General features: G+C 39.4%; 1 protein-coding gene across 1 annotated transcript in view; it reads left to right on the top strand.

Annotated features, from left to right (window-relative positions):
• The window catches only part of GUCY2F (guanylate cyclase 2F, retinal), a 59447-nt gene that overhangs the window by 25758 nt on the left and 19726 nt on the right, over nt 1-13963 (top strand). The window contains exons 12-14 of the mRNA XM_074188896.1: nt 2156-2304; nt 6084-6247; nt 7852-8044. Of these exons, the coding sequence (XP_074044997.1) occupies nt 2156-2304; nt 6084-6247; nt 7852-8044 (506 nt within the window). The remainder of the gene's footprint in view (nt 1-2155; nt 2305-6083; nt 6248-7851; nt 8045-13963) is intronic.

The raw sequence follows: 13963 nt of genomic DNA, 5'->3' as shown, positions 1-13963 counted from the left end.
CACACAGCTAGTAAGTATCTGATGGCAGATTTGAAATTCAGGTTTTCCTGACTCCAGGATCAGAGATTTATCTCTGGAGTAAGCAAATATATCAAATAAAACTTCTATCTAATCTATCTATCCATCCATCCATCTTTCTATACATTTATCTATCATCTATCTATCTTCCATCTATCCATCCATTCATCCATCCATTCGTCCACCATCATTCCATCATCTATTCATCATCTGTCTATCATCTAGCTAGCTATCTCTATCTCTCTATTCATCTATCTGTGTGTACATACATACACATATATATTCATATTTACATATGATTCTTTAAAAAATTACCTTAGCAGGGTATAATTATTTTGATCTCTTATTTTAATCAAGAAATGATTAACTATTTACTCTTTATACTGTGATCATAGGTATTGTCTCTATATTTTTTATATTTTGTCATTATTATTAGACAGATATTAACTATATACATTTTAAGAGTTATTTCTTTTGTCATTAATTATTTTTATTTTATTCATAATGAAATTTTCTGACTGGAAATATATTCAATAAAATTGGGTATTAGCTTTTTAAAATACTAATTAAATAAATTCAAAAGATTAATTCTTCATTAAAGTTCCCTCTGGTGTTTACTTCTGACATGAAGGGAATTCTCCATTTTCCCAAAGACTATGCTAGATGTATACAAGTATTAGCAGGTCCTACCAAACTGGAAAGGGTTCAAGGACTGGCCCATCAGTAGACTGTGTTTACTATTTGAAACCTGGCTTAGCTAAGTATGGAGAGGTTCACCACCAGAGGGCAGACTACCAGGAATGAATTTTTCCACCACAGGAAACAAAAAGACCTTCCACTAAGGTTTTAGCATTTGAGCTGGTAGATTTTTTTTTTTTAAGGTTTTTGCAAGGCAGTGGGGTTAAGTGGCTTGCCCAAGGCCACACAGCTAGGTCATTATCAAGTGTCTGAGGCCAGATTTGAACTCAGGTACTCCTGACTCCAGGGCCGGTACTCTATCCACTTTGCCACCTAGCCACCCCTGAGCTGGTAGATTCTTTTTTTTTTTTTTAGGTTTTTTTGCAAGGCAAATGGGGTTAAGTGGCTTGCCCAAGGCCACACAGCTAGGTAATTATTAAGTGTCTGAGACCGGATTTGAACCCAGGTACTCCTGACTCCAAGGCCGGTGCTTTATCCACTACGCCACCTAGCCACCCCTGAGCTGGTAGATTCTTGAGATAGCTGCCCATAGCAATGAAATCCCCAAGATGCTGAAGACAACAAATAAATTCAAACAACATTTCTTAAGCGTCTGTCTTGTGTCCTATTCTTGAGCAATGGAGACACAATAGTGATAACATAAATGTTCAAAGAGTTCCTTATTATATTAAGCAACTGTTGTCTATACTAGATCTGGAGGGTTGTGTAACCTTGTACAAGTATTTTTTCTCCCTAAGCCTTGGTTTCCCCATCTGTGAAATGAGGTAAATGGATGTAACAAACTCCTAGGTCTTGTCTAGCTGTAACTTATTATTTTGAGGTCCCTTCTGGTTCTGATGTCCTACATTTCACTGTCCTTCTCTGAAAAAATGAAGGAGGGTGATGGCATAGCGTTAAAAAATTCAGGATCATTTCTGCCACAAGTGGAATCTGATGAAGACCTTAGTAGAGGAGCTCTACTTTACAGATGGAGTGAAGAAACTGAGACTTAGATAAGCTCTTAGAGAGACTTAGATAATACCCTAGGTTATACCACCAATAAGAGTTTAAGATGGGGATTCATATTCTGGTCTCTTAAAGTCTAAGTCTTGGTGACCATTTGCCTTCCCTCTATTATAATCTAATTGAATGTTAGGGGAGGGGAGGGGAGGGGGTACATGTATGGATATGCACACAAATAAATATGACACAAAATAGAATGTATTGAGGACTAAAGAGATCCATGTGAATCACATGAGTAAGGAGAGATAACCTTGAACTAAGGAGGGAGGAGAAGAATCAGGAATGCTTTGTGGAGTAGGTATCATCCAAGCTAGACCTTAAAGGATAAGAAAGATTTTAATGTGTCAATGATGAGTGAATCCATTCCAAACATGGGTTGGGGAGGGTCATCCACATGAAAATTCAGAAGAGATATCCCTATGCATCTCTCCTGCAGAAATCATCAGGAAGGTGGTATCTCCTCCTCCCCTCTACCGTCCAATGGTGTCTCCAGATCAGGGGCCACCTGAGTGCATCAAACTGATGAAACTGTGCTGGAGTGAAAATCCAGAAGATAGACCTAACCTGGATGACATCTTCAGTCAGGTAAGTCACCAGTCCCTCCTCTCATCCCTCTACTGCCTTTTATTAGCAACCTGTTCTGCCTTCTCTTCTCCATAGCACTATGATGAAGGGAAAAGAGAATTGGGTTTAGAATTAAGAGGCTGTGTTTTGAAGAATGGTTCTTAATAGATGTGTGACCCTGGGCCAATCATGTGATCGGTGATTTAGGTCTTAAGGTCTCTTCTTTTAAAAAAAAAAGATTTTATTGGGGCATCTAGGTGGCGTAGTGGATAAAGCACCGGCCCTGGAGTCAGGAGTACCTGGGTTCAAATCCGGCCTCAGACATTTAATAATTAACTGGCTGTGTGGCTTTGAGCAAGCCACTTAACCCCATTGCCTTGCAAAAACCTTTAAAAAAAACGAAGATTTTATTTATTTTGAGTTTTACAATTTTCCCCCTAAACTTACTTCCCTCCCCCCATTCCCCACAGAAGGCAATTTGCCAGTCCTTACATTGCTTTCATGGTATACATTGCTCCAAATTGAATGTAATGAGAGAGAAACCATATCCTTAAGAAACATAAAGTAAAAGAGATAGCAAGATCAGACAATAAGATGCCATTTTTTTCTAAATTAAAGGTAGTAGTCCTTGGTCTTTGTTCAAACTCCACAGTTCCTTCCCTGGATACAGATGGTATTCTCCATCGCAGACAGCCCCAAATTGTCCCTGATTGTTGTACTGATGTAGTGAGCAAGTTCATTGAGTTTGATCATCACTCCCAAGTTGCTGTTAGGGTGTACAATGTTTTTCTGGTTCTTCTCATCTCACTCAGCATCAGTTCATGCAAATCCTTCCAGGCTTCCCTGAATTCCCATTCTTTCTGATTTCTAATAGAACAATAGTTTTCCATGACATACATATACCACATTTTGCTAAGCCATTCCTCAATTGAAGGACATTTACTTGATTTCCAATTCTTTGCCACCACAAACAGGGCTGCTATGAATATTTTTGTGTAAGTGATGTTTTTGCCCTTTTTCATCATCTTAGATCCCTTCTATGCAAAAATATCCCCCCATCTTACAGATGAAGATACAAGTTCATAGTAGGTCTGTAATTTTCCCAAGGTCACATGGGTCATAAAGAACAGGTCAAGATTGAAACTCTGGTCCTCTGTGTTCTTTTTGCTAAACTGTGATAAAAAAAATGAATATAATATTTATGCTTATCTCACAGTGTTATTTATAAGGCTACAAGTAGTGTACAATAACAAGAATAGTAACTCACATTTATTCATTCTGGACTTGTAGTGCCATCTGTGTAGGGAGCTCCTGATATACAGAAACTCTCCTCCTCTCTTGGCTATGGATCAGTCACCAAGTCTTGAATGTATGTCTTTTTTTTTTTTAGGGTTTCTTTTTTTTGCGAGGCAAATGGGGTTAAGTGGCTTGCCCAAGGCCACACAGCTAGGTAATTATTAAGTGTCTGAGACCAGATTTGAACCCAGGTACTCCTGACTCTAGGGCCGATGCTTTATCCACTGCGCCACCTAGCCGCCCCTAGAATGTATGTCTTTTAAGAGCCATCTGTGTAGGGAGCTCTTGATACACAGAATTGGCTATAGATCAGCCACCAAGTCTTAAATGTATGTCTTTTAAGAGAATAAGTGGCTTCTCCATGGTCACATGGCTAACATTTTCAGAGACAGCATTTGATCCCAGATCTTCTTAATTTCAGTTCACTTCTATCCACTACCACAGGCTGCCTTTCTGGCTCAAACTTCTATAGCTGCCATGGTGAAGGGTGGTCACATGATCTCTGTCCTTCGAGACATTCCTGGGTGATGGAGACAGCCCTAGTCTGGATCTGGTCCAGTCTCTTCCATTGAGTGACTCCCTCTGTGACCTTAGGATCATAGCTCTGAAGCCAAAAGAGACCTCCGAGGTTATTTATTTCGTACACCTCATTTTATAGATGAGGAAACTGAGTCCCACAGAATTTAAATGACTCAAGGTCACACGCAGATTGTTAAATATCCAAGGTGATGTTTGAACCCAGATCATTTGATGGCAGCACCAATGCTCTTTCCATTATGCCATACTATCTCCCCCATCCCTTCCACTCTCTGGACCTCCATTCCTTCTTTTATAAAATAAGGGGCTTGGACAGCTTGGTCTCTGAAGTTTCTCCGAGTGCTAACATTCTTTAATTCTAATCCTAGTGAGACCTTAATGTTGTAGTCTATGATGGAGCAGCCTCAGGAGGGCAGAGATTAGGCGGGGAGGGGACCCAACAAGTTTGAGCATGTTCTATTCCTCATGGTGATGGATGGTGTGAGACTGACTGAGCAGGGTAATGATTCCTGGGGGATTGGCTGATTACATTCAGTATGACATCCTCCCATGATTCCCCTTCTCAACCCCCTCCCTCCTCCTCTCTCTCAACCCCACCTGGCCTTAGGAAAATTGATGAAAGCAGGTTAACCAAGTGAGAGAAGGAATGCAGTCAGAGGCCTGGGCTAGAGGAGGGAGAGTAGTCCCAGCTCTGCCACCGACTCCCTGTGTGACCTCGGGCAATTAATTTTCTTTCTTTGAACCTGTTTTATTTTCCATAAAATGAGGGGGTTGGACTACAAGCAGGAAAGAGTTCTTAACCTGAGGTTATAATTTCAAGGTGTGTTTGTGTGTGTGTGTGGGGGGGTGTCTATGAACTTGGAAATTTTAATATTTTAATGATTGTTTCAATATGGTTGGTTTTCTATATGCTGTTTAATTGACTTTGCTTTGTATATGGTTGTTACATGTTGTCCTCCCATTATATTTTTTAAAACTCTTTGAAGACAGAGACTGTTTTTGTTTGTTTATTTGCCTTTTTGTACCCCAGCACATAGTAGGTGCTTAATGACTGGTTGATTGGAAATATAAATATTTCCTGTGTATTTTGTTTGAAAATATGGTTTTGAAATGGGGTCCATAGGCTTGTGAAAACTGCTGCCAAAAGGTATATGACTAAAAATTGTTCAGAGTTCCCAGACAAAATAAATTTCAAGATCCCTCCCAGCTCCAACCATCAGTGATCTAAAGCTCCCTCTTAGCTCTGACATTCTGATCCTAAGGTCCCTTTTAGTTCTGAAATCTAATGCTCTAAGATCCCTTTTAACTCTGTCACTGCATCCTAAGGTTGTTCTCAATTCTACCATTTTCTGTTCTAACTGAAAATGTGTTCCTAGGTCTCTCCTGGTTCTGTCTATATTTGATTCTGTGTTATGTATCTCTATTATCTTTATAATCTCTGGGTTCTGTCGGTGACTATTGATTCTGTATCTGTGTTTTGTCTGACTCTGGTTCTTTTTCTGTTTCTTTTATCTGTTTCTTTTTCTCTCTGTCTCTGTGTCTCTGTTACTCTGTCTCTGTCTTTGTCTCTGGCTGTCTCTGTCTCTCTGTCTCTTTATGTTTCTTTCTCTGTCTCTCTGTTTTTGTCTCTATTTCTCTGTCTCTGTCTCTTTGTCTCTCTCATTCTCTCTTCCACCCTCATTCCCCAATATATGTAATTACTTACATTTCAGGATTATTGCACAGACCAAATAAGATCATTTATACATAACTCTTCAAAAGTGTTAAAATGCTTAATAAATGTTATGGTGATTATTATAATACAGCATTGCTACATAAACTGCAAAATGCAAATGCTTTGCTACTTGTGAAACAACTTTGGGACTCTGTAAAACCTTTTCCAAGCTGGAGAGCCCAGGCCAATCCCCAAGGAAGGGGTCCTGCTTTTTCATTGGGGGAACTGATCTCCATCTCCTTCCCATCCTTAGTTTAAAAGCATCAACCAAGGCAAGAAGAGCAGTGTGGCCGACTCAATGTTGCGGCTGTTGGAGAAATACTCCCATGACCTGGAGGATCTGGTCCAGGCGCGGACGGAAGAACTGGAGCTGGAGAAACAGAAGACAGAAAGGCTGCTCTCGCAGATGCTCCCCCAGTAAGTAGGAAGGTTTAATCAAATCTTTGTCCTTAGCAATCAGCAAGACTGGAACCCATCCCTCCATGGCTATTTACTTGTGAGACTCTAGGTAAATTCATTATTATTACTTGTAACAACTTCTGTTAATTAATTGGGGCAGCTAGATAATGCCAGAATGCACACAGTACTGGGCTGGAGTAAGAAAGACTCAACTTCCTCAGTTCAAATCCAACCTCAAACTCTTACTAGTGTGGCCCTCTCACTTAATGCTGCTTACCTCAGTTTCCTCATCTGTGAATGAGCTGGAGAAGGAAATGACAAACCACTCCAGTATCTTTGCCAAGAAAACCTCAAATGATACCATCAGACACAACTGAAAAACAGCTAAACAATAACTGAAATAAATTAAATAACTTTCTTCTATTTGCTTTGTTTCCAAAGTACTCTCCTTCCAACTTCTCTGTGTGAGGCAGGTAGTGCACATATTGTATCCATTTTATAGATGAGCAGAAGAAAAATGACTCCAGAGGTTTGTGGTTACATGGCTAATATGAAGCAAAATGAGGATTCAAGGTTCCTAACTCCAGATCCAGGGTCTCCCAAATAAGCCCCGCCCCCAGAGGGCTCCTGGGGGTCTTGATCTGGGAAGCCCCTGGAGCTCGGAGGAGGAGGTAGGATGGAGCATAAAGCATAGAGAAATTTGAGGTTGGGAGACTAATTAGGAAGTTATTATAACTGTCTAATGTATGAAAGATGCTATGGGGAGATATGTAATACAACCTCCCCATTCACAGACTACTTTAAAGCAAAGCCAGTTTTCCCCTAGACTTGGTTTGATTCAGAGTCAGAAAAATTGGCTTCCCTCATGCAAACTCTGACACTGAATAGTCAAATAAGCAATCCATAAGCTTTTAGTAAGTGCCTATTGTGGGTCATATACTATGATAGGTGTATGTAGGGGGAGTTACAAGACAAATATGGATTCATATAAATAAATAGGCTCTTGAAAATATGAAAAATATACAAAATAATTGGGGGGCCCACCAGTAACAGGGGGTCTTAGGAAAGGCTTCCCATAGGACTTGATACCAAAATTGATCTTTCAGGAAAAGTAAAGAGTCTATGAGGCTGAAATAAAGAGTAAATACATTCCAAACACGGAGAGATCAGCCAATTTAAAAGTAGAGTACTGGAGACATAATAGAATCTAAGAGGACCAGGAAGTGGATTGTAACTGGGTTCAAGAAAAGGAATAATGTATAACAAATCTTGAAAGATTGGCTGGAATTAGAAAGGAAGGGACTTTAAATACCAAATGGAGATGTTTCTATTTTGTCCTAAAATCAATAAAGAGACCTTGGATTTTTTTGAGCAGTATTGTGACATGGTCAGACTTGTACTTTAGGAAAATTACTTAGGCAGGTATGGATTGGAGAAGAGAGAAGTTTGAGGTTGGGAGACTAATTAGGAAGTTATTATAACTGTCCAAAGGAGAGAAGGAAACAAATGTATGAAAGATGCTATGGGGAGATATGTAATACAACCTCCCCATTCACAGACTACTTTAAAGCAAAGCCAGTTTTCCCCTAGACTTGGTTTGATTCACCCTCTTCTTCTTCCAGGTCTGTGGCAGAAGCTCTAAAGGCTGGGACCACTGTGGTCCCAGAGTACTTTGATCAGGTAACCATCTACTTCAGTGATATCGTTGGCTTTACCACCATCTCAGCTCTGAGTGAACCCATTGAGGTGGTAGACCTGCTAAATGACCTCTACACACTGTTTGATGCTGTGCTGAACAACCATGATGTGTATAAGGTGAGCTGAGCATAGTCAATTCGATCATTTAATTCAACAAATGCTTGTTTGTCATCTAAGTATACAAAGGTTACCTACTTCTCTGATACTTTAAATTTACAAAGCAATTTCCTCATAACTGCTCTGTGAGGGAAGGAGGTAACAAAGGGATTAGTATATCTGTTTTAAGAATGATGAAATAGGGGCAGCTAGGTGGTGCAGTGGATAAAGCACCGGCCCTGGAGTCAGGAGTACCTGGGTTCAAATCCGGTCTCAGACACTTAATAGTTACCTAGCTGTGTGGTCTTGGGCAAGCCACTTAACCCCATTTGCCTTGCAAAAAACCTAAAAAAAAAAAAAGAATGATGAAATAAGGGCAGCTAGGTGGCGCAGTGGATAGAGAACCGGCCCTTGAGTCAGGAGGACCTGAGCTCAAATTTGACCTCATACACTTAATAATTACCTAGCTGTGTGGCCTTGGACAAGTCACTTAACCCCATTGCCTTGCAAAAAAGAAAAATGATGAAACAGGATCCAAGAAAGAAAGTGACTAATCTAAGATGACACAGCAAATAATCAGTAATAATCAAACCACAACTACAAGACAGAATTTATGTGCCAATTAAAAAAACCCCAACAACAGCAAAACAACCTTCAAATAGCCAAGTGGATTTGTGATTTTATCCATTTGGGAATTCCCTCCAAAGATGCAAGTTGTAACCCATCCCTCCATACCTGCTTCTCTTATGCTGCTTTTGCCCATGCTGTCCCAAAAGTTCACCCTAAAATGCCCACCCAGTGTGCTAAAGACTTGCTTCACTTTCTCCTCAAATCACAGGCTATCAGTAAAGTATGGTGGTTGTTCATCAAAGAGTCACAGAATTTTAGAGATGGAAGGGACCTTAGAGATCACTGAATTAAACCTCCTCATTTTACAGATGAGGAAAGTGAGACACAGAAATTCTTGAGACTTGCCTAAGATCACATAGCTTTCTTTCCTTACTCTTTTTAAAGTCTCTATGATCTAACTTTCAAGTGAAATTACTCTTCCCAAAATTATCTTAATTGCCAAATCTAATGCCCTTTCTTAGTCCTCATTCTTCTTGACCTCTCTGTAGCCTCTGACACTGTGGATCTCCCTTTTCTCCTTGATGGTCTCTTTTCAGTAGGTTTCTGTGTCACTACTTTACTCAGATTCTCCTCCGAATCCATCAGACTACTCCTTCTCAGTCTCCTTTGCTGACTCTTCAACCAGATCATGCCCATCAATATTGAAAGTTCCACAGAGTTCTGTCTTGAGATCTCTTTCTTATCTCTCTGTCCTATTTCCCTAATCCCTTCCAAGGATTTAATTATCATCACAATACTAATGAGTCTCATTATCCAACCCTAACTTTCTCCTAATCATATTTCTAACTGCCTATTGGACATCTCAAAACAGAAGTCCCATGGATGCATTAAACTCAACATATGCCATTCTGAATTTCATTATCTTTCCCCCCAAATTTTCTCTTCTTCCAAACTTCCCTATTACTGTTGAGGATATCATCATCTTTTCTGTCATTCAGGCTGACAATCCAGGTGCCATCCTCAGTTCCTCTCACTTCCTATGTTTTATCTCTTGAAAAACCCAATCATTTCACCTTTATAACAACTCTTGTATATCCTCTTCTTTTCTCTGGCTTTATCCTGATTTCCTCCCATATCACTATCCCATTCAGTAGGCTCTAGCTGCTCCCTCAATTCAAAATTCTTAATTACATTCCCTCCACACCTTCCCAGTCTTCTTACATCCAATTCCCCAAACCCCTGACTCTGTAACCCAATGACAGTGTTCTCCTCTTGTTCCTACAACAAGACAATTCATCATCTGACTCTAGAAATTTTCTCTGCCCTCTTCCAATGCCTAGATTGCTGTTCTCTTCTCATCTCTGCTTCCTGGCCTCATTGGCCATCTCAAGTCCCAGATAAAACTTCACCTTCTACAAGAGGCCCCTCTTGACCTCTGGAGACTCATGAACAAGCCATTTTCTCAGCAGAAGTAGCCTACCTCCTCATTAAATGTCCTCCAATCAGGGCTGAGTTTCACTTATCAGAGGAGTTCCCTTTCAGAAAGTACTTAAGGCATCTCAGGGTCTCCCTTGGCATCTATGATTATTGAAAGAAATCACTGACCATCAATTTATTGTCTTCTGGCTAGCTTAATAAATGAATTATTAATTACCCAGAACTCTGTCTTTTGGTGGTTTTTTTCCTTCTTCTAAGAGCTAGGACTTCAAGCAGAAAGTAAGGAAGAAAACCTGAATCACAAATTAATAATTAGTTATTAATAGAATGTTGTTTGCATACTGCCTCTCCTATTGGACTTCTTGGGAGTGGGACAGGACCTTTCTTTTTATCCTCCAGCCTGGTTATAGAAAGTACTTAAGAAATGGTTGCCTGGTGTAGCTAGTAAGTGGCTGAGGCAGGATTCAAATCCAGATCTACTTGTCTAAAAGTCTGTATCTAGCCAGTAGACCATACCACCTATCACACTTTTCCAAATCATTCCTCAAAGCAATTCCCACTGCATATATCTACCTAATGGTTGTCCAAACCACTGCTTATAGACCTCAATGAGAGAAAAGTCATCACTTTCTGAGTCATATATTTTAGTTACTGATAACCCTAATATAGTGCTTTTGCCATAAGGTAAATAACACAGATACTAATTATCCCTGCTTTACATATTAGAAAATTAAAGTAGAGAGTCTTGCTCAAGTCACAGAGTTAATATGTACAGAGACAGATTTCTAACCCAGGACTTCTTTAAATCTAATATATTTCTATTACACTATTCTATCTCCCATTAGACCCTTTTTGTTCAATCGTTTTTCAGTCATTTTCAATTCTTCACTACTCCTTTGGAGTTTTCTTGGCAAAAAATACTGGAGTGGTTTGCTACTTCCTTCTCCAGCTCATTTTACAGATGAGAGCATTGAGGCAAACAGGATTGAGTGACTTGCCCAAGATCACACAACTAGTGAATATTTGAGGCTGGATTTGAACTCAAGTCTTCCTGATTTCAGACCTGGTATTTTATTCGCTGTAATACCTAGCTGCCATTAGGCCCTTAGCCACAAATTTTGAAAACATCATAGAATCTCAAAGTAGGAAGGAAACTTAAAAGCTTTCTAAGCTGATCCACACCCAGCCAAGAATCCTCTCTATGGTATAACTCTTTATTGCTTGCTGATCCTTTTCTTGGAGACGGTTAGTGAGGGGGAACACCTCCCCCCATTCCTCTCCTCCCCACTAGGCAGCTGATTCCACTTGTATATAGGGAAATCTTTCCTCTTACAAAACCTAAATCTGTCATTCCGCAACTTCCCACTTCTACTCTCATGGATAAGAATAATAAATCTAATCTCTCTTCCACATGACAGACCTTCAAATATTTGAAGACAGCCAAATGTTTGTACTATACCTTCTTTTCTCCAAGCTAAATAAATGTCCCTAATTCTTTCAACTCTTTGCTAAACAGCACCATTTTCCTGGTCACCCTCTTTGGGCCATGCTTTATTTATAAGGTTCTATGTGACTTGTAAGATGTGGTGCCTACCTTCAAGGATTTTACAATCTAGTAGAAGGATAAGATTCAAATATCTATGATACCAAGTCCTTGAATATTTTTAGACCTCTCATTTCATCTGTATAGATTTTCAAACCTCCCTTCTTTAGTAGAAGACAACCTACAGAGGTTTCTACAATGACTGAAAAGATAACCTTTAGTTGCTTTTAAAACAAATCATCCCTGGGTCAGCAAATCCTCAAAGTTGAGAATTCTAGGAGTATAGGAAGGCTGGACCTTGATGATAAATCTACACCTGTCTGCCATCACAAGCCTGCTTGCCAAGTCTTTCCAAACTGGATGGACCTGCCCAACCTTATGCTATGCTAACATAACCTCCAAGAGGAACTCAAGATCCTTTCTATACCGCTATATGATATTAGAAGAACTTTCATGGAAAAACCATGTTGTAGGTTTTGATTGCAATAAACTGCAATAAACACAAACAGTTCAATCGACTCCCTCTTCCAAATGGATTTGTACAGGAGTAGAAATTGAAAAAATAGAATTTTGGAGACAGAAAGAATATAGAATGGTAAAGCAGAAAAATACTGGGATGTAGAATGTCAGAACTGAGAAATTCTTTTTTAGGATATAGAACAAAAGAACAGAAAAGAAATCTAGAATTGAAAATATCAGAACTGGAAGGAATCTTAGAACAGAAAATATAAGAAATGGAAGAGACTTTAGAACAGAGAATATTGGGGTGGGGAGAGGATCTTTAAATAGATAATGTAAGGGTAAAAATGAGTTTTAGTAGAGAGAATAGAGAATACTGAAAGAGACTTAGAGAACAAGAACTTCCCTCTCTCCTTTTATAGCTGATAGCAGTGAGTCCTGCAGAAGGAAAAAGACTTTCCCTGGATCCTATGGCACCATTCCTCAACTTCCCCAGTCATGCCCTCCAGACTTTGATGCAGTACTGAGTCATTCCTACCCCCACCCTTAGCCAGTCTGGGGTCAGTTCATTCTTTTTGTGTTAATCTTTTCTTCCACAAAGAACTCCTCTTTTCCTGAATCATCCCTCCTGCTGCCCTTCTCTGATCTCTCTCCAATCACTCTGTAGCTTTCTGCCAAAGAATGTACACCATTTTCCAGATGTCCAGAGGCCCATTCCTTCCAGCATGAGAAACCTTCCTTCACAGCTCATGCCTCAGGGCTGGACTTGCTCTCCATCGGGATCTTGTTACTGTTTATCTGGTACTGTTTGCAAAGCAGGCTGGAAACCATTTTCAAGTGTTAATCCCCACAGTAGTTCTAATGGGAGAGTGTAGGATGAATAACTCCATTAAATATGAGTTTTTGTAACCAAAATGGAGTGGAATGAACACAGAGAGACTTGGCACTTTGACCAGAGTCACATAGCACATTTATTACCAAGATAAAATTAGAACTCTGGTCATCCTGCAAACTGCACAGTCAATTTTCTAGAACTCTATAATCCATTCTTTTTCTCCTTTGTCTTTATCTCTCAATTATTACTATATATGATAACTATTGTTATAATAAGGCATAATAACAGTTACAAACTTCTACTTTTATGGTATTTTTAAAGTTTATAAACCTTACTCAAAGCAGTTCTGGGAAGTAGAGAGGACAAATGTTATTATTCCTATTTTATAGAAGAAGAAATTGAGTCTCAGCGAGTGAAGGACCTTGATCAAGGTCACGTGGCTGGTTTGTTGCAATGCTAAAATTACAACCCATGTTTCTTCTGTTCTTTGACTATACCACCTTTTGATTCCAATGTACTTTACATCACTGTCTTAAGTGGTTCTCTCCACAGTTCTGCTGTTTATGTGGGATTAGAATCTCAGATTTAGAAGAGAAAAAAGAAGTCTTTTTCAACCCCCATTAATTCCAGTGCTTCCCTTATGCTAATTACTTTTTATCTTGAAAATATACACATATCTATATCTTGCTTTGTATATATCTGTTTACATGAAGCCTCCCCATTCAATTGTAAACTCTGTGAGGGCAGAGTCTTTTGTCTCTTTACATCCTAGAGATTTAGCATCCTGGCTACTAGAGGGTAGGCACTTAAATTCTTATTGACTGATTAATTGACTGAGTTGGGAATCTCAGAGGCTATCCATTCTTTTGGAAAACACAATGTTAGAGATAAAAAAGGACTTTATAAACCTGAAAAAAATATTTTTCTTCAGCCTGACACATAGTCCTTTGGTTTCCCTCAAGACCTTCAGTGAAGGGTAGAGGGTGGAAGATTCTTTTTTTTTAAGGTTTTTACAAGGCAATGGGGTTTAAGTGGCTTGCCCAAGGCCACACAGCTAGGTAATTATTAAGTGTCTAAGACCAGATTTGAACCCAGG

Source organism: Macrotis lagotis, chromosome 1 (assembly GCF_037893015.1).
Source record: "Macrotis lagotis isolate mMagLag1 chromosome 1, bilby.v1.9.chrom.fasta, whole genome shotgun sequence".
Classification (NCBI taxonomy): domain Eukaryota; kingdom Metazoa; phylum Chordata; class Mammalia; order Peramelemorphia; family Peramelidae; genus Macrotis; species Macrotis lagotis.
This window is presented reverse-complemented; position numbering and strand designations above follow the sequence as displayed.